This window comes from Meles meles, chromosome 15, assembly GCF_922984935.1.
Source record: "Meles meles chromosome 15, mMelMel3.1 paternal haplotype, whole genome shotgun sequence".
NCBI classification, from domain to species: Eukaryota; Metazoa; Chordata; class Mammalia; order Carnivora; family Mustelidae; genus Meles; species Meles meles.
Window position 1 is genome coordinate 25,000,426 of NC_060080.1, and position 26,382 is coordinate 25,026,807.

The 26,382-nt window shown below is 50.4% G+C and overlaps 1 protein-coding gene across 2 annotated transcripts; it reads right to left on the reverse strand.

The window, feature by feature from the left end:
* Positions 1 to 2,064: 2,064 nt before the first annotated feature.
* Positions 2,065 to 25,314, reverse strand: CAPN14 (calpain 14). 2 transcript variants are annotated; one of them, XM_045979897.1, is made up of 21 exons: positions 25,090 to 25,314; positions 23,771 to 23,840; positions 22,840 to 22,958; positions 22,567 to 22,703; positions 22,100 to 22,274; positions 21,438 to 21,503; positions 18,961 to 19,046; positions 17,690 to 17,764; positions 16,452 to 16,615; positions 15,395 to 15,558; positions 14,874 to 14,882; positions 14,203 to 14,408; positions 13,225 to 13,261; positions 12,673 to 12,729; positions 10,626 to 10,683; positions 7,709 to 7,773; positions 6,294 to 6,362; positions 5,561 to 5,639; positions 4,832 to 4,948; positions 4,426 to 4,481; positions 2,065 to 2,091 (listed from the first exon to the last, which is right to left on the reverse strand). In XM_045979897.1, the coding sequence occupies exons 1-21, from the start codon at positions 25,312 to 25,314 to the stop codon at positions 2,065 to 2,067; spliced, it is 2,061 nt and encodes a 686-aa protein (XP_045835853.1). The 2 variants fall into 2 exon arrangements, with proteins under 2 accessions (XP_045835853.1, XP_045835854.1); XM_045979898.1 differs by lacking the exons at positions 22,567 to 22,703; positions 23,771 to 23,840; positions 25,090 to 25,314 and having other exon boundaries at positions 22,840 to 22,862.
* Between the last annotated feature and the right edge of the window lie 1,068 nt (positions 25,315 to 26,382).

The window sequence follows — 26,382 nt, forward strand, 5'->3', positions numbered from 1 at the left end:
CTGTCCTTTTCTTTTCACAAGTTAGGGTCTTTTTTCCTTTTATTTTCCTGAATTTTTAAAAGCTTGCACCAGTGATCAGCCTGGTATGCTCTGCCTGCTTATGGTGGACGGGTGGACACCCCAACTTTCCAGACTCCCTGACCTCACCTTTCTTGGCACCTGAGAACCGATTCCTTGCTAATCCTTCGCTGGGTTTGCACACTTCCTGCTTGTCTCAGTCAGGACCAGACTTCTGGCTTTTGACTTCTGGGAAATGCAGATGCCCACCTCTCAGACCTTCAGCCTGACCTCACTCTCACTGACTCTTGAGCAGCCCATCCTGTCCCAGACAGTTACTTGCCTCACATGCCCCAGAGGGACAGAGGATGGGGAAGGGATATTTGGGTGGGAAAAGGGCTCTGCCCCTGGTCTCCAGCACTCAGCGTTGGGGGGCACTGGAAGGAACGGGGGAGGAGGTCAGCATGGCACAGGGCATCTGAGTTACCACAGTGATAGACCCAGGCGAGCGAGGGGAACACATGAGTGACGTAGGAAGGCAGTTCAGACCATTGAGAAGCTAGAAGGGACGTTGTGTCAGACTTAATTAACTTCATTATAAGCACCTTCAGCACCAAGCAAAACTATTACACTGTAACCCACGGGTGGTGAACGGGATGAAGGTATCACCTTCCTTCCTCCAAAAATCTCCCACATTGTCTTCATGGGACCAAAGCAAGAGCTATTTAATTAAAACAAATATTTACAATGGCAGAATCTAAGGACAGAGATACTGACAAATAAAGAAACATAAAAATCCTGGCTATGATACATAATCATCATTTATACAATCAGTGATACATCATGTACCTAGAACTTCATGGAAAACCATTTTACATTTCACCATTTGGAATCAGTAAATTTTCTCTACGGGAAATACTTTCCGACTTCCGTAAGCCATGCTTAGAAAGGGTTTGCTCCTTCTTCAGTGCTCACTTATCGGACTGTCAAATTTCCCTTTGTTCTGCCGACAGACATCCTTCTATCATTCAGCTTCCTCCTGGAGTCTTTTACAGGCTTGGAAACCAGACAGTCATGTCTGTTAGAACAGTTTGGAAATCAAGAATAAATAGAATTTTAACAAATGGCTCTGAGTCGCTAAGCTGTGAGTAATATGGATGGACTTTGGGAGATGGACTTTATTCTGGTTTTCCTCCAGGCTCTGGGGTTGGGAGGGATGCCGGGAGGATGTGGCACCATATGGTAGTTGAAAAAATCAGACACCAACCATCCACTGTTCAGCTTCATACCACAGTGCGGACAGGTTGCTCCTCTTTGAAATAGGCACACGGAGGCTTTGGGGACTGATCTGAAATGGATCTGATAGTCCATAGGTCAAGTAAACAGACTGGCATCTATTATATGCAGAAGCCCTTGGAGAACTCAGGTGTTTCAAATCCAATGGTTCCCGCCCCAATTTCAACCACCTGGAGATACTGTAGCAGGAGACTGTCCAGTGCCCTCAAAGGTCAGAGCCTGCCCAACCCCCCTGGACTCTGCCAATCCTCTCATTTTCTGTGTTCTTGAACGCTCACTGGAGCCTCACCCCACTTCCACACAGCTGAAATTTGGCCTAGGTCTCCATCGATTTCTAGACGCTGGTGCAGTTTTTTAAGGGGATATTAGTCTCTCTTCAGATCTTGAAACCTAGACTATTGCCCCAAATGGGATAACATTCGGCTAAGGTCACTGAAGCTGGACGGTCATGAAGGCAGGATTGTTAAAGGTCGAGACACCAACTCTGGAATCAGTTTGTTTAGGTCACATCAGGTAACATCTCTCCTTGTGAAAAGGTTGTGGCCCAAGAATGGCTGTTGGTCTTTACAAGTCCAAGGCAATCTCTGCTAACTCCTTTCCCTTTTTGCCTATCCAAAGGAGAGGTCTGCAGAAAAGAAATCTTCCCCTCTGAGAAGATGATGACTGGAGACGTGGACAGTAAATGGGTTGCATGTGGATTGGTGTCCGCCGAAAGCCACCTCTGAGTCGTATGCGAAGTCCTCGGGGAAGACAGACACGGCCCCAGCCTTCTCAGGAGTACAGAGTCATCATCAGCCACTGGACATAATGGGGAAGCAAATTATGGTCAGTTCAGGCAGATCTCTGACATTCAGCTAAGGGTGCTTCATTTTTCGGTCACCAGACCCTGGAGCCTGACACAGGATTGGGACTTCCTCCCCCCTTGTTCCTGAGAAGCCATGGAGACAGGATAGTAATGGATGGTTTAGCCAGAGGGACCACACCATCTGGTAGTAAGTATAAATCAACCTGAAATATAATCAACCTTGACTTCTCAGGGTGTGAGTGAATGATGATACCCAAGATGCAGGCTGATTCTGTATTCAATTCTCAATGCAATTTTCTGCCATGAATTCGATTTGGCATGCTCGGGACAGCAGTGTGCAGGTGTGTGGACCCACTGGGTAACAGAAATCCATTACAGCTCGTCTACATGTTTCCATTTATGGGCCCATTTGTCTGACAGCTTTATGTGGGTGTGATGCACAGTCCCTCTGTCTCACATACAGAGGACCTCTGGAGAAACTACTTTCCAGGCCAGTTACATCAGAACGATACTGCTAATGATGTTGGTGATGAAGATGACCAGGTTGGAGTTACCAATGGCATCAGAGAAAACCAGCGTGAAATTCCAACCAGTTGGCTGCCACTCCCTGTAGATGTCCTTGGATAGCCCTGAGGATCTCCTTCTCATGCAGCCAGAGATACTCAGAGCTGAAGAGGATCTTAGAGACGACCTAGGTCACTCATTTCACATGTGGGGAAACTGAGGCCCAGGCATACTGAAGTTGATTTGCCGAGGATCCCACAGCTAGTTACAAGCAGTGCCATGGGTTCACCTCGGGTCTCAGTCCAGTTCTCTTGCCATGATGGCCCACTGTGCTGCTGGATCCAGCTCGGGCTGTGGGCTGCCCATGTCAACGGCACAGTCATGTTTTCCTGCTCTCCCGGCTCTCAGCCTGCGCTATGGAGGGACTGCCTGGGATCAGGACATGAGCCTGGGGATTTGAGATGGAGATGAGCCCAGAAAATTCTAACCACTGCCCCTCCCGCTGAATCCTAGCTTCACATTCAGATAGAACTGTGACTGAGGCAAGACACGTGCTGAGTATCCCGATATCTTGGAAAGATACTACATAGAATGGACATTTGAGGTCAAGGAAGAAACCTCTGCTTTTACTAGACCTTTTTTAAGCAGTCTAAATGGAGGATGTGTTTTCACAAAGAAAAAAACATAATTTAATTCCAGAGTCCAATGTCTTTGCAGCAAACACTACCTAGAGCCACGTCGGACATAGAGTAGGTGCTCAGTAAATCCGTGCGGTGCGATTCATCAGGGAAGACTGTTGGTGTCAGGCCCAGATTTGTCTTGTTGGCATTATCATCTCATTCACTCAACAAACATTTGTCAAGTCTCCTATTACATGCAAACCACTGTATGAGGTGTGAGAAGAGGCTACCCAGACAAGATCAGAATATGCTGCCCCTAGGGGGAAGGCTAGGCCAGCTCTTGAGAAAGATCTGACCTTGATCTTTTCAGATTCTTCTTGATCCAGTTTTGTCATTCTCTCTACTCCCGCCAGGACCACACACAGTTCCCTCTTAGCCCGAGCCTTTCCTACTCTCCACTCAGCCTCCCTGGCTCCTTCTGATCTTCAAGGTCTCAACTTTGATGTTACCTCCTAAAAGGCCTCTGTGAAATGCCCTGTTCAGACCAGCTGCCCTATTTTTGTCTGTGCTGTTCATTGCTGGCCTGGGTCCTTGCCCACTCTGTGTCCATGCCCTCTGCAAGAGGCTCTGAGGTGCCTCTCATGACAGAGAAGACTATTCCCCCATGTGTTGGAGGTGGACTTGGCCATGTGACTTGCTTTGGACAACAGAAGGTATTGCACAACACGATGTGCCTGACCTTGCGTGTGTAAGCTCGCTCCCCTGTACTTCTGCTATTGTCTGGAGACAATGAGACCAGCCTGGCCAGAGCTTCCTCAGTGAAGGTACCAGCAAAGCCCCCAGTTCACCCACCCACCATGAGCCAGCCAACCGAGACCCACTGACTCCCAGACGTGTAACTGGGGAACTCAGTGAGTGTTGCTGTCACAGCCGAAGTTGGGTGGATTTGTCCCAGGGCATTACAGCGGTCACAGTCATTGGGTCCACTGAGCCAGGGTCTAGGTCTCTGCCTATGCACCCAGCACAGACTGAGTGCTCAGTAAAGAGTGGACCAACGAATGGAGAAGTACCGTGAGTGAGGGGCTACCTTCTCAGCTCAGCAGAACGAAGGCCCCAGAACCCCGCTCCTTCATAAGAGCCTGTACCCACTGTGGCCCCCTCTGCCTAAGATGGAGTGAGTCTGCCCCATGGACAAAGGCTTACCTCTGGCTTCTGGAGGTATATCCCTTTGCCATCTTGGGTTAAGTTCTGGAAGGCACCTGTGAAAATGCAGCAGCAAGGAACACAGCTAACGTGTGATGGAAACATTAGCCACTGGCTCCTCCTACCTGTCCCCTCTGCCAGGAGCCTGGTTTCAGTCCCATGTGGCCACACTTTATGAGGTTAAGAGAGCTGCCTCAGACCTTTGGCCCAAGGACAGGTGGGGTGTACATGAGTCTGGGGTGATGCAGGCAGGGTTCTCGGGCATAGAGCCAGCGTGTCCCTATAGCTCCTGGCCCGTTGTTTCTGCCCCACCAGCTGTCTTCTCTCTTGCCTGAACTGGGGACAGGGGGCAATGCACAAGGAGTGCAGGGGGAGCTCCTGCCCTGCCTCTTTCCCACCAGCTCACCCTCCATGCTCTCTGCACGCAGCATCAGGTGGACAAAGCTGACAAAGTCCATCTGGAGGCGGGGGCCGCCGTAGCGGACAAGCATCAGCTGGCAGACGTCGTCACTGAGCACGATCCCTGCGTCAGACAGAGATTCCCCCCCATGGGTGCTGGGGACCTCGTGCCCCCGCCCCTCCACCTGAAGCCCCTGCAGCTGTCCCTCCCCTTCTGGGACCCGAATCCTGATAATGCGGGGGTCTTCTTTCATGGGGTTCAGTATGGACTGCTCAATTAGTTAGTCCCTTAACGTTATTTCCATCTCAGCCCCCCATTCCTGCCCCCTTAGGCCACCAGCATGAGAATCTTTTTATAGAGTGTAATGCTGGCCTTCAAGGCAGGAGGCAGTCTGTCCAAGAGTGGTCCAGAACATCCCCTTTGGGGTCTGATAGTCCTGGATTCAAGCTCCAGACAAATTACCTAACTTCTCTGACCTGTAACTGCTTCTTTGTTAAGTGGGGATTAGCCCTGGGCGTGGGTGACTAAACCAGCGTGTGGTTGCCCCAACCTTCAGCACTGTCAGCTGTGACCAGTGATAACACACGTTTCCGTGATTTGCAGATCCACAGCCTCAGGCCTCTGGACCCAGGGAGCAGCTCTGTGCCTTGGGATTACTTGAGAAGTGATGCTCCTCCCCACCCCTCCCGGCCCAGAGCAGGTGCGCCCCGCAGGACCTGCTGGGCCTGGGCTCACCTGCGTCCCTCATGGCCGCCCGCAGCTGAGTCCTGTTCAGGTGTCCCAACCGGTGACTGTCGTGCTTGTGGAAAACCTCCTGCACAGAACCCACACCAAAGGCTCGGGAATCAGGCGTTTGCAAGCATCACCTGTGAGCCAACCGCCCCCACCCCCCTGCCCCGCTGTGCCCCAGCATCCATGCTGCAGCGGCCATCGTGGGACCCCGCCAGCATGGCCTGCTGCCAGGACAGGAGTAGGCAGAGGGTCTGGGCTTCTAAGAAAAGGAGCAGGGTTTTTTTGTCACGCGGATAGACAGTCTGAGCATAGCTAAATGTGCTTGACTTAGGCGCATTCTCCGAACTTCGAAGGCCTGCCGGCTTTCGGACCCAGGAGACAAGAGGGATGGTGGTGAGTAAGAACGGGGCAAGGAGGAAGAAGTCAGCTGATGCAGGACTTTAAGTTTCCTGCTAAGGAGCTCAGACCTTATCCAAAGACCACAGGGAGTCTTCAAAATGCTTTCATCAAGGAGGCAACATGATCAGATGTGCCCTTTAGAAATCCAGGAAACTATTGCAACAGGCTGAGTTCAGGAGAGAGGGAAGGCGGGCGCACTGAAGGGAGGGGAGTCGCGGGGTGAACACGGGGATACACGGAGCTGAAAGGGGAGGGGTGCTTACACGGCTTCGCACAGCTGCCATCACTGCCCGCACCCCCGCCCCTGCAGGGAGGTCTGGGGGAGACTTGTTCTTACCTGATAGAGCATCAGCTGCTTCCACAGGTCTCTGAACTCCTGGATGCTCACAGTGCCGGATGCATTAAGCTGATAGAGGGTTAAGGTCAAAGCCGCCTGGGGAGTTGCTGTCACACCTCTGGGAGCAGCAGCGGGCCCTCCGCGCAACAGGGTGCCATTGGTGGACAGCCCTGCTCCTTGTCTCATAGCCCTGCCTGGCTTCTGGTGGCTGGTCTGTCCAGCCCAGAGCGCCCCCGCCCTTGCTCGGAAGGGACAGAAGGAGCCAGAAACACACCCGCACGGGGAGAAGTCTGAGGACAGGGGGCATGACGGTGATGACCACAGCTAGCACTTAGGGAGACAGGATATTCTGACACAGCCTATTTGATGGGATTTAAATTTTAAAAAAAAAGGTCACTTTTCCCCCCATTATTGTTAAAACCAGCTTCTGGAGGGAGTCCATCATAGGGCGGCTCTTACATTTAGTCATTTTATAAAACGTTAAAAGCTTAATGATTGGGCCTTGTAGATCATGTCTAAATAGCTCTGCATCAGAGCTACTGATGCAAATACTGCAAATACCGCCACACGCAGGTCTTCTTGGAGCCCGAGTTACAGGCTTGACCTACGTTACTTCATTCTCACCTCCCAGGTGAAGTAGGTATTCACTACCTCATGATGATGATAAAATGGGGGCTCAGAGAGTACGATCCTATTGAGGTTCATGCAGCCGGCGATAAGGCTGGGCCCTCCCCCGACGCCTAGCACACCTGCCTGCCGCCGCACGCCATCCTCTGCAACATTTCTGCAAAGATTACCTTTGTTACTTGCAACCTTCACTCCCCCCACCCCGGCCACATATTATCCATTCCACGTGCCTCTCTGTACCATGGATAATGAAACTGCGATTCAATTGTCCACTTAGAAAGGCAGAGGGTTTGCTAGAAACATCACAGGGCCGAGAGCCAGGAAAAGAGAGTCGGTGGCGTGCCACGGGGCTTACTCTGGTTTCCTGCTCTGCAAAGAGGAGCAGCCATAGCCTGGTCACCAGCTGGAAAACTCGGGAGCCTGAGGCTCCTGTGGCAGCTTCTTGTTACCCGGAGGATTGCTCCTAACCAGCACCTGCGGCCGCCTCATCCCCACTATCGGCAAATAAGATTCTTGTTATTCACAGGTAATACTCAGGACTCCTTGGATGACAGCACCAAGCACCGGCCTGGGTTACCCCACATTCTCCCGCTGATTCTACAGAGCAGCTTTTAATAGCATTCCCTTGCTGCACTCGAGGACCTGAACGCACAACGAGGCTACGTGACTTGTCAGAGATCACACGGCTAGGAAGCGCTTGGGTTGGGATTCAAACCCAGGCAGCTTGGCCCAATGCAAAATTCTCCACCAGCAGCAGCGGGCCTCCTGCCACAAACCTGAAAAGATACGTCCAGCAGGGCCAGGATCCCCTGGCAGGCATCCAGGCTGAAGAGAGGCCGGACGCTCCCCAGACCTGCAGAAGGACAGAAAGAGTGTGCATGGAGGCGGCCCTAGGATGGCACAGCCCTTTTCTGAACAGGAAGAGGCCGAGCTGCCTAGGCCACCTGTAGGTTCAAAGGACTGTCATTTATGGAGGGTAGCAGGGAGTAAGAACAAGAGGGCAGTGGAGAGAGAAGGCTCAGCGGTGGTTCACCCAAGGAGCACCATAAAACCCCGCAGAGACGACCCGATCACAGCGAAGCTTTGCCTCCATGTAGGCCGGTGACCGTGGCCCCAGGTACCTAGGACTTAGGTACCTCACAGAGTCATGGATCCCCAAATCTGCAAGAGAGCTGAGAGATCAGTTTGTTTGAGCCCCACCTAAACTGGGGGATCCTTTCTTCAGATGTTTGGTGGACGGTGTCTCAGTTATGGGTGTTCGCTTTTTTGTACGGATGGAGAGCTCCAGTCGGGAGGAATTTAGGTTACTTCCAAAGGAACCTCCTACAAAATTTAGTCCCTAGTCCAAGTTCTGCCTCCAGAAAGGCATAAACAGGCCTATGTCTCTTCAACATCTCCCCTCCACTCTAAACGTGGCTTCTAAGCTCTCCTTGCCTTCCTCTAGACCCCGTGCTTTGCCATCTTCTCTCTACCTGCAGCACAAAGACCAGAATGCACTCCTTCGGTTGTGGTTTAATGAAGCACAGTACAACGGGGCTATGACTTCCCAAATCCTCAAGCTATATTCCCCAAATTATATTCCAATGATGATGTTCTGCAGAGAAAGAGTTTTGAGTTCAACTGTATTTGAAATATTTTGCATTTATGGACCCTTTTCTCCATTCACCATGCATCGTAGCCTATAATAGGTACTGAGAAGCCAAGATTAAAATTTTGTTTTTGTTTAATGCAGAATTTCCCAAGCACAATTGACCACAGAGTCTAACCCCTTCTATTTCATGGAACACTTCCTAAAACCTCATAGTGTCTAATACTCCTTGGAACGCAATTTCAAAAATACAAATCTAAAGGTTTCCATTAAATATAGCCTGAATTTAGATTAGCTTACTTAGCAGCAACTTGAAACTGTGAGCTCGTGTTAAGTTCCAGGTCAACTAAATTAACCAGATATCTTTCACATAAGCTGCCATGAAAATGGGATCTCATCTGCCAGGAACTCATGCGATCATTTTTGTTAAAAAAAAAATAATGACATGGCAGTTTTTTTTTGTTTTTGTTTTTTTTTTAAAAAGCAAGTTTTTTTGTTTTTTTTGTAAAGATTTTATTTATTTGACAGAGAGAAATCACAAGAGAGGCAGGCAGAGAGAGAGGAAGGGAAGCAGGCTCTCCGCTGAGCAGAGAGCCCGATGCGGGACTCGATCCCAGGATCCTGAGATCATGACCTGAGCCGAAGGCAGCGGCTTAACCCACTGAGCCACCCAGGCGGACATGGCAGTTTTTAATTATCATCCTGACTCTGTTTCATCTTTTGGGCTTGGGCACAGCTTGTTAAGAGCATTCTGAATTTCAATTCTGCTCTCTATTATAGCAGAATTCCTTCCAGCTTTGCACCATCTGCAAATCTGATAAGCCCACCTCCCGCATCCTCTTCTGAGTCATTGATAAAAGCTGAGGGAGTGAAGGGGCCCAAGCGTAGAAACCTGGGACTCTCATCTATACTTGCCGACTCTCATCTATGACACAGAATTACCCCCTCTGGTTTCGTATTTATGTAACTCTTGGGAATGGTCATCAGACTTGTGACTACGTCTCTATTGCCACTTCTCAACCCACATGTCATCATTCTCCATCAGATACTTTACCAAGGATTTCGCCCAAAACCACAGTAGTTCTCTGACCTGTCAATCCAAAAATTCTCTCATAGGACTAAATGGAAGGGATCCGTCCACACATTCTTTGGGAAACCATTTTGCATACTTGTGTTCAAAACATGTAAAAAATTATAAATGTGCTCAAGCCATCTCTTCTAGATAATTTCCCTAGAATTTATTTTCTGGGGTGTGTGTGTGGGGGGGGATTCTTATATTATATAATTTCTAGAATCTCTCCTCCTGGCTCTTTTATGATACCTGAATTTGGCAATGAGGAACCATCTGGACATTATTTCAAGCTCTGAGTTATACAACACCCTGGACTATAATTTGTTTGGGTCTGAAGTCTTGGCTTCATATAAAGGAGAAGCGATCACATATGTTAGGTGGCAAATACTCTTTAATTGTTTGGTTTACTTTTTTTCATTTTGAACTTCATTCTCCTCTCTGGAGAAATCATGTGCTTCCCACTTGAAATACCCATATAAAAAATTTTCCACAGGCTTTAAGCTTTCTTAATAATTTACCTCGGGTTTCATATGAAGGCATCCACACTGGCCATTTGTAGCCCTCTGAGGGGATGTGCTCCCCTCCTTCAAATTTTAGTAGGTTGCTCAACTTAAATATGAGTTTATTAGAAGGCTCCCGGGTGGGGGGGGGCTAGTCAATACTTATATTGTATATAAATACAATATTTACAGGCCAGGCTGGGTACAGTCCTTCCACATGGAAGCTATATGCCAAGAAAGAAGTACTCAGATATTCTCAAACTAGCAAAACATCAGAAATCTTTATTTTCACAGCCATACATCTTTACACACTCAAACTAAGCAAAGCAAAAATGAAACAAAACCCCCCAAATAAGAAAGAAAATAACTATTTTCCAAGCTGTATAAATTCCTCTACAGCTACATGACCCACTCTGGTGTAAGACACAGCTGCCTAGGGGGCCCTGATGCAGCAACGCACAGGTCCCACAGGGGAAAGAGAGCAGGCCCTGAGTTCAGAACAGCCATGCCCCCTGGGTCCTACAGGATGACTCGGAAATACTCACTTGGCCAGGTCATGTGGTTCAGGATCTTCTGCAGCTGCACTGCGTTTATTTCTGGACACTGAAGTGGGAGCAGAGTGGCAGGAGAAAATTATCATTACCGAAGGCTCATTAGATGCAGAGGGGCTGCAGGAGAAGGGGGCTGGGAAGTCACTACCGCACCTGCTCAGCACGGCATATATGTCCCTTCCGGGCAGAGTAAGTAAGCCTGGGGGGATGGAGGGGGTGGTCAAGCCCAGGAAACCCTAGCAGGACAGGACTTGTAGGAAGCATTGTAATAATGGTGTTTTTCCAACTGGGTTTTTATCAAGATGCTTCAGGAGTTCAGCAAACAATTTGGTTTGAATTTTATTCTTAATAAGATATCTCCAGCCAAGGGGCGCCTGGGTGGCTCAGTGGGTTAAGCCGCTGCCTTCGGCTCAGGTCATGATCTCGGGGTCCTGGGATCGAGTCCCACATCGGGCTCTCTGCTCAGCAGGGAGCCTGCTTCCCTCTCTCTCTCTCTCTGCCTGCCTCTCTATCTACTTGTGATCTCTCTCTGTCAAATAAATAAAAAATAAAAATCTTTAAAAAAAAAAAATGAAAGATATCTTCAGCCAAGGCTCCAAGTTCTGAGTTCATCAGAAGCAACTTTTATACCAACATGTAACTTTAAAAGGGCTCCTGGGTGGCTCAGTCAATTAAGGATCTGCCTTCAGCTCAGGTCATGATCTGGAGTCCTGGGATTGAGCCCCGCATCCGGCTCCCCGCTCAGCAGGGAGTCTGCTTCTCCCCCTCAACTGCTCCCCCTGCTTGTGCTCTCTTTCATTCTCTTTCACTCTCAAATAAATAAATAAAATCTTAAAAAAAAATTTTAACTTTAAAATATACATATGAAATGTATCATCAATGTGAGCTTATAAAATAGATACACATTCATAATATATTTTTATCTGTTTTATATATATATATTGGGGTTCTCAATGAGATTCCATTTGATAAAAGGACCACAACAGAAATAAATTCTTAAAAAAAGAAAAAAGGACTGCAACAGAAAATGTTTGGAAATCCCTGGTATAGAGGAAAACATTTATGAACAACACATGTAAGATTCTGTCTATCCTCTCTGGCTACATTAGGCAAAATGCCAGGGGAGAAGATGAGAGAAGATGAGGGGCAGGCATATTGTGAATTAAATCCAGAGCAACACAAGGAGCTCATATGCTCTTCTAGTTTTAATGACATCACTACACAGTCAGACGCCAGATTGCTAGTGCACTTCATTTTTTTTTAAAGATTTTATCTATTTATTTGACAGACAGAGATCACAAGTAGGCAGATTTGCAGGCAGAGAGTGAGGGGGAAGCAGGCTCCCCTCCGCTGAGCAGAGAGCCTGATGCGGGGCTCGATCCGAGGACCCTGGGATCATGACCTGAGCCGAAGGCAGAGGCTTTAACCACTGAGCCACCCAGGCGCCCCATAGTGCACTTCATATCTTATTCCTCAACGGATCTAGCGTCCTGCAGGTTAGGGACAGAGTGTCCTGCAGAGCCCTACCTCTGGCCTTGTGATCTGGGTCAGTGCAAGGAAAGGCCTCAAGGGGACCAGGTATGCAGCCCCAGACCCTCCTCTTCCCTAATGCCCTCTTCCCAGCCCTATCACTTCTCTAGGTGACCCCCAAAGGAGTCTTCCTCCTTGGGCTGCCCCCCCCCAGCCCCGCCAGGCCCCCTTGTCATCATGCTCTGCACCACTGCCAACAATGATCCTAAACTCTCAATTCCATCTTCTCAGGAATTAGATATTAAAGCTATTTCTCCTACAACTAACGAATCAATGTCGCTTTCAAGAACAGATTCGTATTTTACAGGAGTCTTCTGGAGACAGTTCTCTTCCGCTTACTTGTCTAAAAACTTGAGGACGTGAATAGAAAGTGGCAGTTTGGGGAAGAGTAACCTTACATCACACTTCGTGCCCAAGGTCAGGCGACTGCAAACACACCCCCCATGGAATTCTAGGCTCCACTCTATCCCCTGGTTTGCCCTCTGCTCGCCCCCACCTCTGGCCAACTTACCTTCTCAAAGAGTTTCGTGAAGAATTCATCCTGCCCTTCATTTTGGTCCACTATTTCCTAGAGGAACAGACACACAGAAAGACCTCATCATTCATCTGGATCAATGGACGCTCATGCACACACTCATGTCTCATGACCCCCCCAGCCCCAGAAATCCTAAGTCGGACCTTGAGCACCATCTTAAGTTTTCTACTACAGCATTTACACCTCCTTTGGTTCTCCAATTCTCGCTGCCTTTGGGGAAGTAGCAAACAGCGAAATGGACAAAAGAAATACCAGGTAGAAAGAAGCAGAAGCAAGTCAATGTAGAACTCCTGTACCCGGGGCTCTGGGCCCTCCATGACAAGGACCCGACCAGAAGGACAGTTCTCCTGGTGCAAAAACGGCACAACCTAGGGACTCTTAGGGCACAGTAAGTAACACAGTAGGAGTGCCATAGAGTAGGGACCTCAGGATCTGCAGACTTCTTCCCCAGACACATGAACGTGAGGGGAGAAGCCCACCATTCTTTGGAAATGGTCCCAGCATGGGGAATCCCACCTGCCTACGCACCTTAGAGAAAACAGCACTGGCGTCGCAGCCAATTTCACTGCAGGAAAACAAAGGGCAGAATTAATTCTTGGCAGGCATCTTGGGAGCCTTTTGGCCAATATTCTCCCTCCCCAGGGAACACCTCCTCCAAGTCTGTTAGCTGATCTGCCATGTGGGCTCACCCTGCTGTCACACCTCTTCCCCCGCCTCTCCTTGGAGTCAACAGTCCAGCCACGTGGCCCCACACACTGCTGGTCCCTCTCCACGTGCCTGGGGCTGTTGCTCATCTCCACGCCCGGCATGCCTTCCACTGTCCCCACCCACACCGAGCAACTCCCCCTCATATATACAACTCGGCACTGCTAGGCAGTGAGGCTCAAGGTCAAGTCAGACTACGTAGGGCCAAACCATGAAATGAAAAAGAAAGAGAACTGGATTCTAAGCCCTGGAGGGCTGTCATGTTGAAACAATCATGAGCAGAAGACATTGTGCAGGAAAGTGTGTCTACTGATTCACTCGCACACACTTACAGATCCAAGCCAATTCACTGATGAGAGCCTCCCCTCGTGTGCACAACCCCCATGCATCTCCTAGAAATTAACACCTCCCTGATGCTACCCCCGTTGCCCCCAGGACCATGGGAGATTGCCTCAGATCCCCCTCCTTGATGTTCTGCTAACACCCTGTGTAGACAAATGCTTGCATGGGACACAGTGTAGCATAAATCACTGCTCAAACATCCCATTCCAGGCCTTGAGCTTCTGGAGCTCTGGAGGCCTGTTCTAGCTTTTTCTCTCGCATGTCTAACAGACTGTTCATTTCTTAGGAGGGCAGGGAGGAAGAGGAGAAGGGAGCTCTCCATACAGGGAGCTCTCTGCTCTCCCTACCTTCTCCTGTGTTGGTCACACAGACTCCATCCTCTGCCATTTCTGCCTCCTCCTCCTCCATACCCCCCTGGCCAGGGGGCCCCCAACTGCCAGGGGAGTCCTGGATCCTTACTGAAAGATGTGCTTCCTGGAGAAGACTCTCAGGAGAAACTCCGACTCCTGGCCAGCCTCAGACGTGCAGGGCACAACGACGTACGTCCCGGGCACCAGCTGTAGTTCCTGACTCACTTCTCTCTCTGTGAGAAATGCTTCGGGCCAACTGAGGGGGCCATTTTCCCAGAAGAACTCAGGAGGAAGTCTCCTCGGGTCACCATAGTACTGTGGGTAGAGGATGGAAGAGCCCCAGTTAAGATGATACCCAGGGCTTGTGGCCGGCCCTGGGGCCCTTGGCCAGGAGACAGGATGCAGGTGGTCTCTGATTAGCCAAACCCAACCTGCTCCAGGGGAGGGATAAAGGGGTGAGGAGAGAAAAGGAAAAACCACAACGTGTCAGGAATGGGCACCATTGCTCCTTTGTGGGGCTGAGGAAACACATGTCAGTTCATTTAACCTTACATTTAACACATTCTAAAATATATCGGTTCTGCACCAGGCTCGGAGATGGCCCGATGGAGGCAGAAGGATTTCTCACGGTCCCTGGGTGAAAGAATGTCAAGCACTCATCCCTTCGGCACTGTTGCCGGACATCCTCACAGCTCCTGCCGTGAGGTTCCCACAGTCAGGCTGAACCTGTCACGTGACATCACTCCAAACCGGGGCCAGCTGGTCGAGTGTGGCACTCACCTTGCTCAACTGAAAAGCAGAGAAAAGAGAGGCCTCCTTAGGCAGGGAAAGAAGCTCTTCCACAAGCACAAACTAACGGAGGCTGATATGTAAGAAGGCTCCCCCAGGGGCCCCCCCGTCTCTCCCATAAGACTTGCTGTTCTCGTCAGTGACATTTTAATCAGGAATTCTCGGATTCTGGGTGAGGGAAGGCAACCTTGACTTTTGGGGAGAGGAAAAGAACAGCATATTGATTTTACGGACTGTGTGCCGGGCACTATGAGGCGCTCTGGCACACGACGTCCTTCTGGTCTACTCTTTGCATAAATATCAGCGTCCCCACTCTACAGATGAAGAAGTGGGTGCTCAAGGGCCCGCAGGTGATGTGTTCTAGATCACATATTCCCAAGGGACAGAGTCAAGGTCGGCACCCAGATCTGTGTGTAGACATACAGATGGTGAAGAGGACAGGAAACGAGGAGGAAGGATGCCCAGCGGTGGGAGATGCCCCATGAGGCTGCATGCCCAGGAGACCCACTCACCCTAAAGAGGTAGAAGCCAATGGCGAGGTGAGGCTTCCGGTTCCGGTGCCGGTGCCTTGGCTTCTGGAGCAGGGACACCAGCACGCTGCAGGGCATCGGGAACCTCCTGTCCTCCTGAGGGTTCCAGATGGACAGCAGAAACTGCGGGTTCTTCCAGAATGTGTCTGGAGCAGGACGCAGTGAGGTGAGCCAGGCCCTGGCTCCCTCGGCATCACACTCCCACAGACCCAGGGCACCTGTCCTGAGATTCCCACCCCGAGGTCCAACTGGACAGAGTGGGGCTCCCAGCCTCCCCTCTATCACCCCCCCAACCCCTCCCACCCTGTGTTCTACAGACACACAGACCAAAGAGCTCTTCTCATCACCATAGCCCCTTTGCACAGCACGGTTCCTGGCACAGATTCTGTGCCCCATAAGCACTAACTGCCTGAGTAAGGGACGGTACTAACTAACTGAGAACAGGTCCATGATCTCAGGGAGATTTGCATTTTATCAGGGACAAAGCCTTAGCTGAAGGGCAACTTCAGCCTTTGGGAGGACCACTGTGGTGCAAGAGGGAAGCCAGAGCCAAGGGCACCTGGCCCCCCGAGATCACACCCTACAGGTCTTTCCTTCCAAAGAGATGGCTCAGCACGTCCAGCGTGGAGAAAGGGACACGGTGATCAAATCTCTCCACTTTGAGATTTCAGACACCTTTGCCTCCTGTGACCGGTGAGCTGAGAATCCTTAATTTTGTTTCACCACCCATCCCCAGGCAAGGAGGGCCTGATGCATAGGATAAAATCACTATTTCAAGCCTGCCTTTAAGGGGTGGGTGTTTCAGCATAGAAATGGCCTTGTCCTAAAACCAAAGATTGAACCCCCCTCCTTCGACCGTGCATGTGTGCCTGTGGTTTCCTGGGGCCGAGGAGGACGCAGCCCAGAGGCGGAGCATGAGGCTCGACCACCAGAATCCCTCACACTCAGCCAGGTGCCCCCGCGATGGCCGCCTCCCCACCCTTGCTGGCCAAGCTGCCGCCCCAGCCCCCAGAACCCCAGGTCCTGTGCACCTGCTTACCTCGGGGTGACTTCATCCGGCCACCGGCCGTGCTCCCCTTCTCCCATTTCCCCTCCCGCAGGGTGCAGGCCCACTTCTGGCCCACCTCCTGACTCAGCAGGCCTGGGGTCAGTTTACAGATGACCAGAAGCGTGAAATGTGCTTTAAAGTCCTTCAGAGTCATCCTGTGGAGAGGACGGGGACACAGCACAATGTCCGTTCATCAGGACTACAGCAGGGGCAGAACCAAGCAGCCCCACCAGCCCCAGCCCGGTGAGCTCGCCCTTCTGTCCAGCTGAGCCCGCCTGGGACACATGAGAGCAGCGCTGGCTCGATCAGTGTGAGGGTGCATCAGGGGACATGGGCCACCGAGAAAACTCCTCCACCCCCAGCCTGTCTCTGGAAGCAGCCTCCTGCAAAGCGTGCCAGGGGGAAACCTTCGTGCTGTGCTGATTGCAATGATAAAGCTGAACTGGGGCATTCCTGGCTGGTCGATTGAGATATAAATGTCTAATAATAATTGCACAAGTCAGTTCTCAACTGTTCATTGATAAAAGCGTTAGCCCCTACGCACTAACTTTGAGACCCAAGGCAAGCTATCCACACTGGCTGATGTTCCGTTTACCTATCTGTAAAGTGGAAATTAATAGTACTTTCAGGGCTGTTGAGTTCAGCGACCACTTCCAAAGAGAGGGGGGTCGCAGCAGTCCAGAAAGTGTGCAGAATGGGGGAAGAGGGCCCCCGGGAACAAGGGTGGAAGTTAATAGGGCCAGAAGAGAAGGGAAAGGGGAGCAGGTGGGGCTCCCATCAGACACCCAGAAACAGCATCCACTTAAGGCGTCTTGGCGGCTTCTCATAAAAGGGGGTGAGTGGCTTTGGGGTGGGTGGGAGTCTGGCCATGGTGCTCCGAGGTGGCTTAGAGTTTATAATGCCTTCTTTCCTCATCTCTCTTTCAGGCCAGGAAAGACAAAACCTTGGGTTTGAGTGTTTTGAGAGATACAAGAGATAGGGTGGAAAGCGGGGAGAAGGAGGTGGCCGCCCCCTTGCTCAGCACTAAGTGCCCACCGGGCGCCATGCCAGAAGTCACAGCTCTCATCATAGGGACTGTGACTGTTTGCGGGAGCTGCGAGCCCCTAACGGGTCTTCGTGATCTCTGCACATGAGACTGCCAGACACATGTGTAGCACCCAGTAAATATTGGCAGGCTGGGTGTCCAAATGGAGGCCAGAGCATTTGTCCCAAGTCCCCAGGTCAGATACCAGAATTCGCCATCATCTCTCTTCCTCAGCAGTAGAATCTTCTCCTTGGGGCTTAGTAGCTCCCACGTACTTGAGCTGAAAAGAGAAAACGGGTGTTTCTGTGGGGATGAGGGATTGTGGAGGATGTGGGGGAGATGCTCAAAAGTGTCATTATTTCTCTCCTCCTCCTCGTGCTGCTTTGCAAACAACTAAATCTTACATCCCGTCTTCTAAAAACCACACGTAGCAGTAATTCATCCTCTACAGGGCACAAGCTCTGGGCCAGGCCCCTCGCAGACTTTCTCTCACCTAAGGCTAACAACAAGTCTGCAAGGTAGGGATTTTTATTGCCATTTTAGGTATTGGGAAACAGAGGCTAAAACAGATTACTTTCCCGAAGTCACAAATTATGAAAGGTCCGAGCACGTTTGAACTGACCCTGGTACTATGTATTTTCAAAGCCCATCGTTTTGAACTTTTGTGCCTGATCACAAGGGAGTAAGGCTTTCCTGCATTATTTCCTCACATAAACAACTAAATATGCAACAAAATATAGAAGACAACTGTCTTCAAACATGAGACAGCAGGCAACACCAGGTTGTGACCCAGAGGAAGGGGACACAATGAGGTGAATCCCGACGTCACCCAGACTCCTGTCTGAAACTAAATCCTTGGAGGGTGACACAGGGACTCACATTCTGGTCTGAGCAGAGGTCCCGGAGGTCACGACACGGAACCAGAAGGTCCGGACCAATCCGGATCTGTCTGTCTCTGACCCAGTGGGCCCAAGAGCACACTGAACCATGCCCGGGAAAGAACATGGATTCAACTCCAAAGACCTTAAGTGATTCGTTCACTAATCATCAGTTTCTTCATCTGTAAAATGGGGATAAAACTCCCTACCTACAAGAGCACTGTTCAGAGGATTAGAGATAAATACTCAAAGTGCTTGAAGGATAGGCCAGCTTGCACATAAGAGAGGTCTCTGCGTGCTCGAAGTCAAGGTAATTTTTATTTTTAAAAAATAAGGGCAGGAAAAAAATTCAGAGGGCTTAGCACAGTGCTGGCAAGCTCTCAGTAAACATTAGCTCAGTTATTATAATGAAGGAGAAAACTGTCTATATGTCATTAAGCATCTTATAAATGTGAGAGATTGACCTTCACCGTCGGAACGCTCTCCCGATGCAGCTAGAGACCGAAGAACGATGTTGAATTGGAGTGCAGATGGCAGCCTCCTTCGCAGGCTTGCCCTGCCCCGTCCTCACCCCTGCCAGCCCGTCCCGGGTATTCACCTGTCACTCCAGTCTCCTTTCCATTCCACTTTGCCCCAGGGGTTCCGCAGCCTGACTAGATATTCTGGTCCATGTTTGCAGGTCACCTGCGCAAAATGAGAAGCAATTTTGGTGGCTGGGCTGAGTGCCAAACGCAAATGCTGCAGAGATCTGGGTGAGATCCGTGCCTGCCAGATGAGACCTTGAAGTGGAATATGGAAGGCCGTGAGCGCGGGGAGAAGAGAAAGTGGTTCTGCCTCTTAGAGCTGCCAAGACCTAACGCAAGTTACTTACCCTCTCTGGGTCTGTTTCCTCATCTGTAAAGTAAAGCTAATAGCCACGTCTGCCGTAATGGGTTGAATGGTACCGCTCTCCCCCACCAAAGACAGATCTACCCAATATCTGTCAGTGCGATCTTATTTAGTTATTTATTTTTAAATATTTATTTATTTATTTCAGTGAGAGAGAGAGTGTGTGCAGGGGCAGAGGGAGAGAGAGATTCAAGCAGATTCCACACGGAGCACAGAGCCCGACACAGGGCTTGATCCCACAACCCTGAGATCATGACCCGAGCTGAAACCGAGTTGGACGTTTAACTGGCTGTGCCACCCAATTGCCCTACTGTGACCCTATTTATTAAAAGGGTCTTTGCAGACAATAGAATTAAGGAACTTGAGATGAAATCACCCTGGAGGAGTGCCTGGGTGGTTCAGTCAGGTTAGCGTCTGCCTTCGGCTCAGGTCCTGGGATCAAGCCCCGAGGTCCAGCTCCCTGCTCAGTGGGGAGCCACTTCTCCCTCTCCCTCTGCTGCATCCCGTCCCCTGCTTGTGCTCTCTGGCTCACTCTCTCCTCTCAAATAAATAAATAAAATCTTTTTAAAAAAGAGAGAGAGAGAAGAGAAGAGGAAAAAAAAAGAGAAAAAGAAAAGAAAAGAAAAATCACCCTGGATTAGGGTGAGTCCTAAACCCAGTGACAAGAGAAGGGAAAGGAAGGGTGGGGGAGACACAGAGGAGAAGGCCACGTGGAGGCGGAGGGAGAGGCGGGAGCACTCCAGCAGAAGGTAAGGAGTGCTAGGAGCCGCCATAAGCCGGAAGAGGTGAGGAAGGACCCCCTACCACAACCCCCATACCACCCACCCCGCCAGCACGGGCTGCCATGACAGCTTGGTTTCAGACCTTTGGCCTCCAGAACCGTGAAAGAATAAATTTCCGTTGCTTGAAGCAACACCCCCCCTCCCGCCCCATTTGCGGTGATTTGTTACAGCAGGCCCAGGACCCTAACACCCCCTCACAGGGTTGTTGGGAGGATTGTTAACATTTGTGAACCAGCTGGAACATGACTTAGTGTATCGTAAGTGCTACATTTTGGTAAATATGTTAAATTTTAAAAATTAAAAAAATTAAATTTTTTTAAATTTAAAAAAAGAATTTAAAAATAAATATGTTAAATAAATATAAAACAAAATATGGACATAAAGTAAATAATAATAATATACAAATATATATTATATATTATAAGTATATATATTTATATAATTATAAATATATAAATAACATAATAAGTAAATATTAATAAAATCTAAGTCTTGTTAAAGAAGTATGAGAATACACGAAAAGCTCCTGGCGCACACACACATGACTGATGCAGATTTGGGAGGCGGAGGAAGACAGGTGGGAGCTGCATTGAAGAGATCTAAACGCGTAAAAGGGAACTGGAGGACTTGGGGACGTCAGGCTGTCTAGAGGACATCGGAGGCCCTTGATGATGGAACCTGCATGCTTTTCCCTGCAGCCCCATCCACCAGGAGGACCCCTCTCCCTCAGACAAATCTACTGACCTTTCTGGGGCCGGCTCAATGCCCCCTCCTCTATGAAGCCTTTCCTGACGTTCCCCAACCCAACCAGGCAAATGTCTCCTCAGCGACCTCTGAGCCCCTAAAGCCTTTTATCTATTCTTTCTTCCCTCCACTTTCTACTTTGCTTCCTTCCCATTTTTACGTACAGTTTGTCTCCATCCCTGACTGTGAGCTCTGTGTAGGCAGGGTCCCTGTCTGATGCCTCTTTCCCTCCACGCTTAGCACAGCTCAAAAGATGAATATCCATGGGAAGGACCCAGGAGGCTGACGGAAAGGAGTGTGTGAGAAAGAAGCGGGAATTTGGGTGGGAAACCTCAGACGGGAAGGTCGTCAGTGGTAGCCCAGAGCAAAGAGGGCCTCGAGGAAGGGCGGTGAGGCCCAGCAGGGCTGGGTGGCTGACTGACAGGGCTTCCTCAGCGCAGAGGGGCTGGGACGTTGCCCTGCAGGTGGCCCCGGGCTGGACCCACCACGTCACTCCAGAACACAGGTGCACAGGTGCAGGGGGCCCAGCCCCTGCTTCAGCAGGTAAAGAATTGGCCCCCAAGACTGGGCACAGCTAATAATGCTCATCAAAGCCTTGGTGAGAAGCCCCGAGAGAGAAGGGGGAGCCCGAAGGGAGACAGAGGGGGTTGGTTCCACCCACCTTCCTGATTCCTGTGAGGGTATAGGCATGGCCTCCCACCAGCCCACTCTCCAGCACCCTCTCCATCTGTGAAGAAGACAAGAGAGCTCCTGTCCGCCTGTGGCTGTGTACAGGTTATTTGGGGGGCATGGGGACCTGTGTGGCTGGAGCAAGGGCTTATGGGGAGGGCTGAGGGAGACCCACACAGCGGCCTCACAGTTGTCAAAGCTCTTCAACACCCACTCGTTGGAGCCTCTAAGTCAGGATGACATTCTGCATGATTCCCATCCCTTTGGACAGAGGGCAAGCTCAGATTTGGAGCTGCTAAACCCCCATGTGGGGTGACACGGTGGTCGCTCGTGGGGGCGGGGCCAAACCCAGGGCTCCCTATGCCAGTTCCATGTTCTTGGTTTTTGCTAAATTAGTCAGTAAAGACCAATTGTGCAAGCACAGCCCCTTGCACCCGGTTGACACTTAGTCACCGTTAGCTTGCTTGTCTACACCGTCTGCATTTGACTTTGGCCCGAGGGCTCCGCTTGGCTGTTCGGGTTTGAACACCAGGACTCTAGGAGCGAGAGCTGGATGGGGGTTCTTGGGGACCATGCTAGGTGAGAGCAGAAGCGGCCGGATGAAGGGGATGGCAGCAGAAGAGGACAATGTGCTGGTACACAGCCCAGTCGCACCCCTGAGTGGGTCTGGCAGCCAATGAGGGTTCTGTTGTAGGTGGCTCGGGTTAGGATGTCCCAGAGGTTGCCAGGGGCTTCAGCTGGATTGAAGGTCATCGTCACCCCTCCAGTGAAGTCCACGAGTGCTTCAGACACCTGCCCACGCTGCAAGTCTTCATAGGAGCCAGAGAGCCTGCCCAGGGAAGGAGTACACATGGGAGTAGAAGGGAAGGGGCATTCATACTGTAGCCTAGGATGGTCCAAATGAGTCTAGTGAAGCCCCTGCTTGGTTCTTTCCTGGGCATGTGCCTGCTACTCCTTCTTTCCATCCCAGAGGCAAAGGAGAAAATATATACTGAGTTCCTATCCTTGTTAAACAACTCCATCCATTAGGGAAAGCTGAAGGGAAAGGAAGGGAAGGGAAGGGAAGGGAAAGGAAGGGGGAGGGGAAAGGGAAGGGAAAAGATTTCTGGTGGTTGTCTTACTTGGCATAAGCCTTTTCCAGAAGAGCTCCCCAGAACAAGTTTTTGTAGGTGGAAGAGACAAACACCAGCTGACCAGCTGCATTCACAGGGAGTCGGTCATCTATCACCACAGGCACCCACTTCCCAAAGTGCCAGAACTGGAAGGAGAAAGTGACCACCAGTGAGTGAAGATGGCCGTGGAAGATGGTCAGCCCAGGGGGCAAAGATACGACTCTCCCGAGACCCCTCTTTCCTAAGGATTCCTCCAGGCTGGGACACCAGCAGGTTACTCACCCAGAATTGGAAGATGCCGGCATACTTCTCAGTGAAATTCTGATTCAGGGGAACAACACGGCTCAGGATGTCCTGGTGCAAAGTCAGAGCTTGCAAAGCAGCCAAGAACCAGCAGTCTCCTAAGCCAGAGAGCACACAGCATCTGCACAGTGTTCTTCCTACATTCTACAGGTGTTTGCATGAATCTACTGAAGACATTACATGCAAGAAATGCCTAGTCCCAGCTGCTTTTCTCTCTGGGATTGTAGCCCAGTTTAGCAGAAGGGAAAGATACACTGAGGAGGAAGACAGTTGAGTGAGCAGAAGGTAGGGGAGGAGCACTGGCAAGAACCTCAACTTGACACCAAGAATTGAACCACATTCCTGGACCAGCTTCCTGAAGGCCACATCCTCAGGAACTTGGACCCAAACACAAACACACTTTTCTAAAGTCCTGCTTCTGTAACTGATTTATGCTCTTCTGGAAAGGTCTCAACCCTTCCACACTCCATTATCCCCATCTGTGAAACAGGTATCACTACATTTGTGCCTTCCCTTGTGGCCACGGGTTTTTCCTAGTCCCCCCCAAAAGAAAGTCAGGATGAGGATAGGCTTGCTTGGACTCTAGATGGGCCATCTAGTGACTGGTGTGCCAAAAAGGACTCATTATGGGGACTAGAACAGAGTGAGTACATTCTCCCAAGACAAAACCCAGACCTGTAAACTGGTAATGAGGATTGTCCTGGGGGAAAGTTTTGGCATTCCCATGTACCCTCAGAGGACCAGTTATTATCATGTTCCTGGCGAAGGACACAGACTTCAAGGTGGAGTTCAGGGTGGCCATTTCCCCCATTGGGACCTCGCAGATCCACTCTTTCCCACTCCACTCTGCCTTGGCTGGGTCAGGCTCATGGCTGCCAGGTCTGCATGTCCAGGGGCTGTACACACTTACCTACCACTCCCTGGCACAGGTCCAGCCTTTTGGCATTGGCAGAATAGAACTGGGGATTGCTGTGTAACTCCTGCAGGGGACAGACAGAATTGTCCTTTTGACCAAGAAGCTCCTTGAGCTACAGTGACCGTAGTTTCCCATACCCCAAGATTGGACTTATGGGGACACAGATCTGGAATATATGTGAAATCGGGGCTGTTCAGGGAAGCTGGCATATGGATTCAGCCCATCACATTTCTCATTCCTTCTTGCAGCCCATGGAAGCCAGAGTCCTGGAGAACTCTGTGTGGATCCTGAGAAATAGCACTGGTACCCAAAATGCCTTTGCCTGGAGTTTCTGTTAAAATGGAAGTATGTCTTTTAGAGGGTGTTCATATTTTTTCTTAGAGATCTTCCCATTGTCCTTATTCTCCTCCTCCTCCTCCCTCCTACCCTACTGCCCAACAGAATGGCCTTTTTGCCTTTCTGTGCTGAGATGCAGGTGGGGTGGCAGTGGGAGTGGGGCAGGCGGTCTCTGTTCCAAGGTGAGAACTAAAGCCCTCATGTTCAGCATTGGCACAGATCACCCAAGGTCAGTTGTGACAGACTCTACATCAGTAGTTCCCAAATTTTCAGGGAAAAGTTGAATCTTGGCTGCTATCTAGTTTGGGAGGCCTACTTGGAAATTTTGCACAGAGAAGGGACTTAATCTGGGGCCATACACTTTGATGGGAAGGCTGAACAGGGCCCAGAAGGGTGGTGAATCTGTGGCAAGCCTGACTCCACTTCGTTCCCCAGCCATGTTGAGGAAAATTATTGTATAATGCAAGTTTGGTGGGGGCTGGATTGTCTTTGAACACAATAAGTTGCCTTTTAAAGGAATTGTCAAAGCACTTCAGAAAGTGAAGAACATTACTGTAAAGTGATTAATAGCTTCTTAATTTATGTCTTCCACGGGCCTGATTTAAGGGTTAAGAGTGAAGGTATGTGAGAATGTGTCTCCCTGGTCGATGGCATTGGTGGTGGCTCAGGATGCCCCGCCATCTTGGATGAGACTAACAGTACTTTGGCTGTGGCTGCCCAGCGTATTTCTGGGTAGGGGCTGAGGGAGATCACATCTCGGATCCCTTTCAGCACCATGCCTGGTTTTCTCCATCTGGAGAGTGGGAATGTGGGCACTCACCCACTGCCTGCACCTGGGGATCAACGGCAGTGAGTAAGACATGGCATCTGGAACACTCCCCAAGGAAGGTTCTGGGCTGACTTGTGTGTGTGTGTGTGTGTGTGTGTGTGTGTGTGTGTATGTGTGTGTACTGTGGGGAAGCACCCTCCTCCCTTACCGGAGGCCTCTTCCATTGTAGGCCAGGCGGCAGCTTCCGCAGCAGGGGCCCACTGCCCACCGAGCGAAGACTGGCTGGAAAGCTGTCATCTTCAAAGAGGTGGCCTTCCATCAGGCACCTTTCCCTCAGGCCCTCATAGTCTTGCTTGGAGAGCTCTGAGGAGCCCCGCAATGAGTTCCTCCGCCCCAACTTCCATCTGCCTCGGAAAGGTAGCCACAGAGACATGGTCAAGCGGGTCTTCCAGACGGTCTCTGTTGCTCCTGGAATGGAGAGCCCATGTTCAGTTTACTCACTGCCTGTTGATGCTGTGCCATTCCCCCAGCAAGGAGGACGATGGAGAGGTGGGACAGATTGCAGTATCTTGTCTGATTCTCATCCCGGAGAGTGGGGTCCTTGAGCACTTGTTCCAGTGCTGGGGTTCTGATGGGGGTTCTGGGCTCCCACAGCCAAGGCCTGAGGGAAGGGATGGGTCTCTTCAGCCTCAGGGCTGGGTCCTGGGCCCCTGACCATGCCAATGACACAGGGACACTCCTGCTTGGTGGGGGGGGGGGGGGGGGCAGGGGAAGGAGGAGAGTAGCAGGAAGCTGAAGTTCAGTTCATTGGACTTGGCGGTCCCTGTGCCAGACAAGGGAGGAGCAGTGGCTACCCCTTCTGTCCTCCCTCACAGGGCCTTCCTGCTGTCACCCCCAAGCTCACACACGTCCTTCCACTGCTCTAATGTCCTCCTCTGTCTTCCCTGCAAAACCATGTCTCTAGCTTTCCTCCTTCTACATATTCTTCAAATCAACTCCTTCTTTAAAGATATTTTTGGCAATGTAAAAAAAAATCACATATGTATTATGGTGAATACTGAAAGGTCGGTACCTACCCGTTCTCTTCTTCACCTTATTAATAGGACCCCAGTTTTGATCACTCAATAAAACCTGATTTCCCAGAGCTTCCTGCTGGACAGCTTGACCATTGAGATGAAGGTGGCAGTCTACCAGGTGAGGCTTTTGGAAAAGTTACGACTTCCCCAATTTTTCCAGGTGGCACTACGTTTGAATTACCCCCTTCCCGATCCTGGGAAAGCAGATGTAACAGCTAGAGAGGGACCACTCAGTAAAAAACCACATGCTAGAAGGAGTCTGTATCTTGATGACTGCCTTGAACAAAAGGTCCAGACCTGGTGGCTTGCCTCCAGGCTTATTACATGAGAAGGACAAACCATTTGCTTACTTAAGCCATGGGAGTGGCCAGACTCGGCAGGGCTCTCTATGTTAGCCAGGGTAACGCATCTGTTACATACAACCA

What these genes read in the sequence shown, in the direction of transcription:
- CAPN14 (XM_045979897.1), bottom strand. Translation starts at nt 25,314, where the DNA reads ATGTCTCTGTGGCTACCTTTCCGAGGCAGATGGAAGTTGGGGCGGAGG. An exon ending in CCGGCATCTTCCAATTCTGG is followed by an intron (nt 22,704 to 22,839) that starts GTGAGTAACCTG and finishes TTCTCCTTCCAG; the next exon opens with TTCTGGCACTTTGGGAAGTG. An exon ending in TCACGAAACTCTTTGAGAAG is followed by an intron (nt 10,684 to 12,672) that starts GTAAGTTGGCCA and finishes CTCCCACTTCAG; the next exon opens with TGTCCAGAAATAAACGCAGT.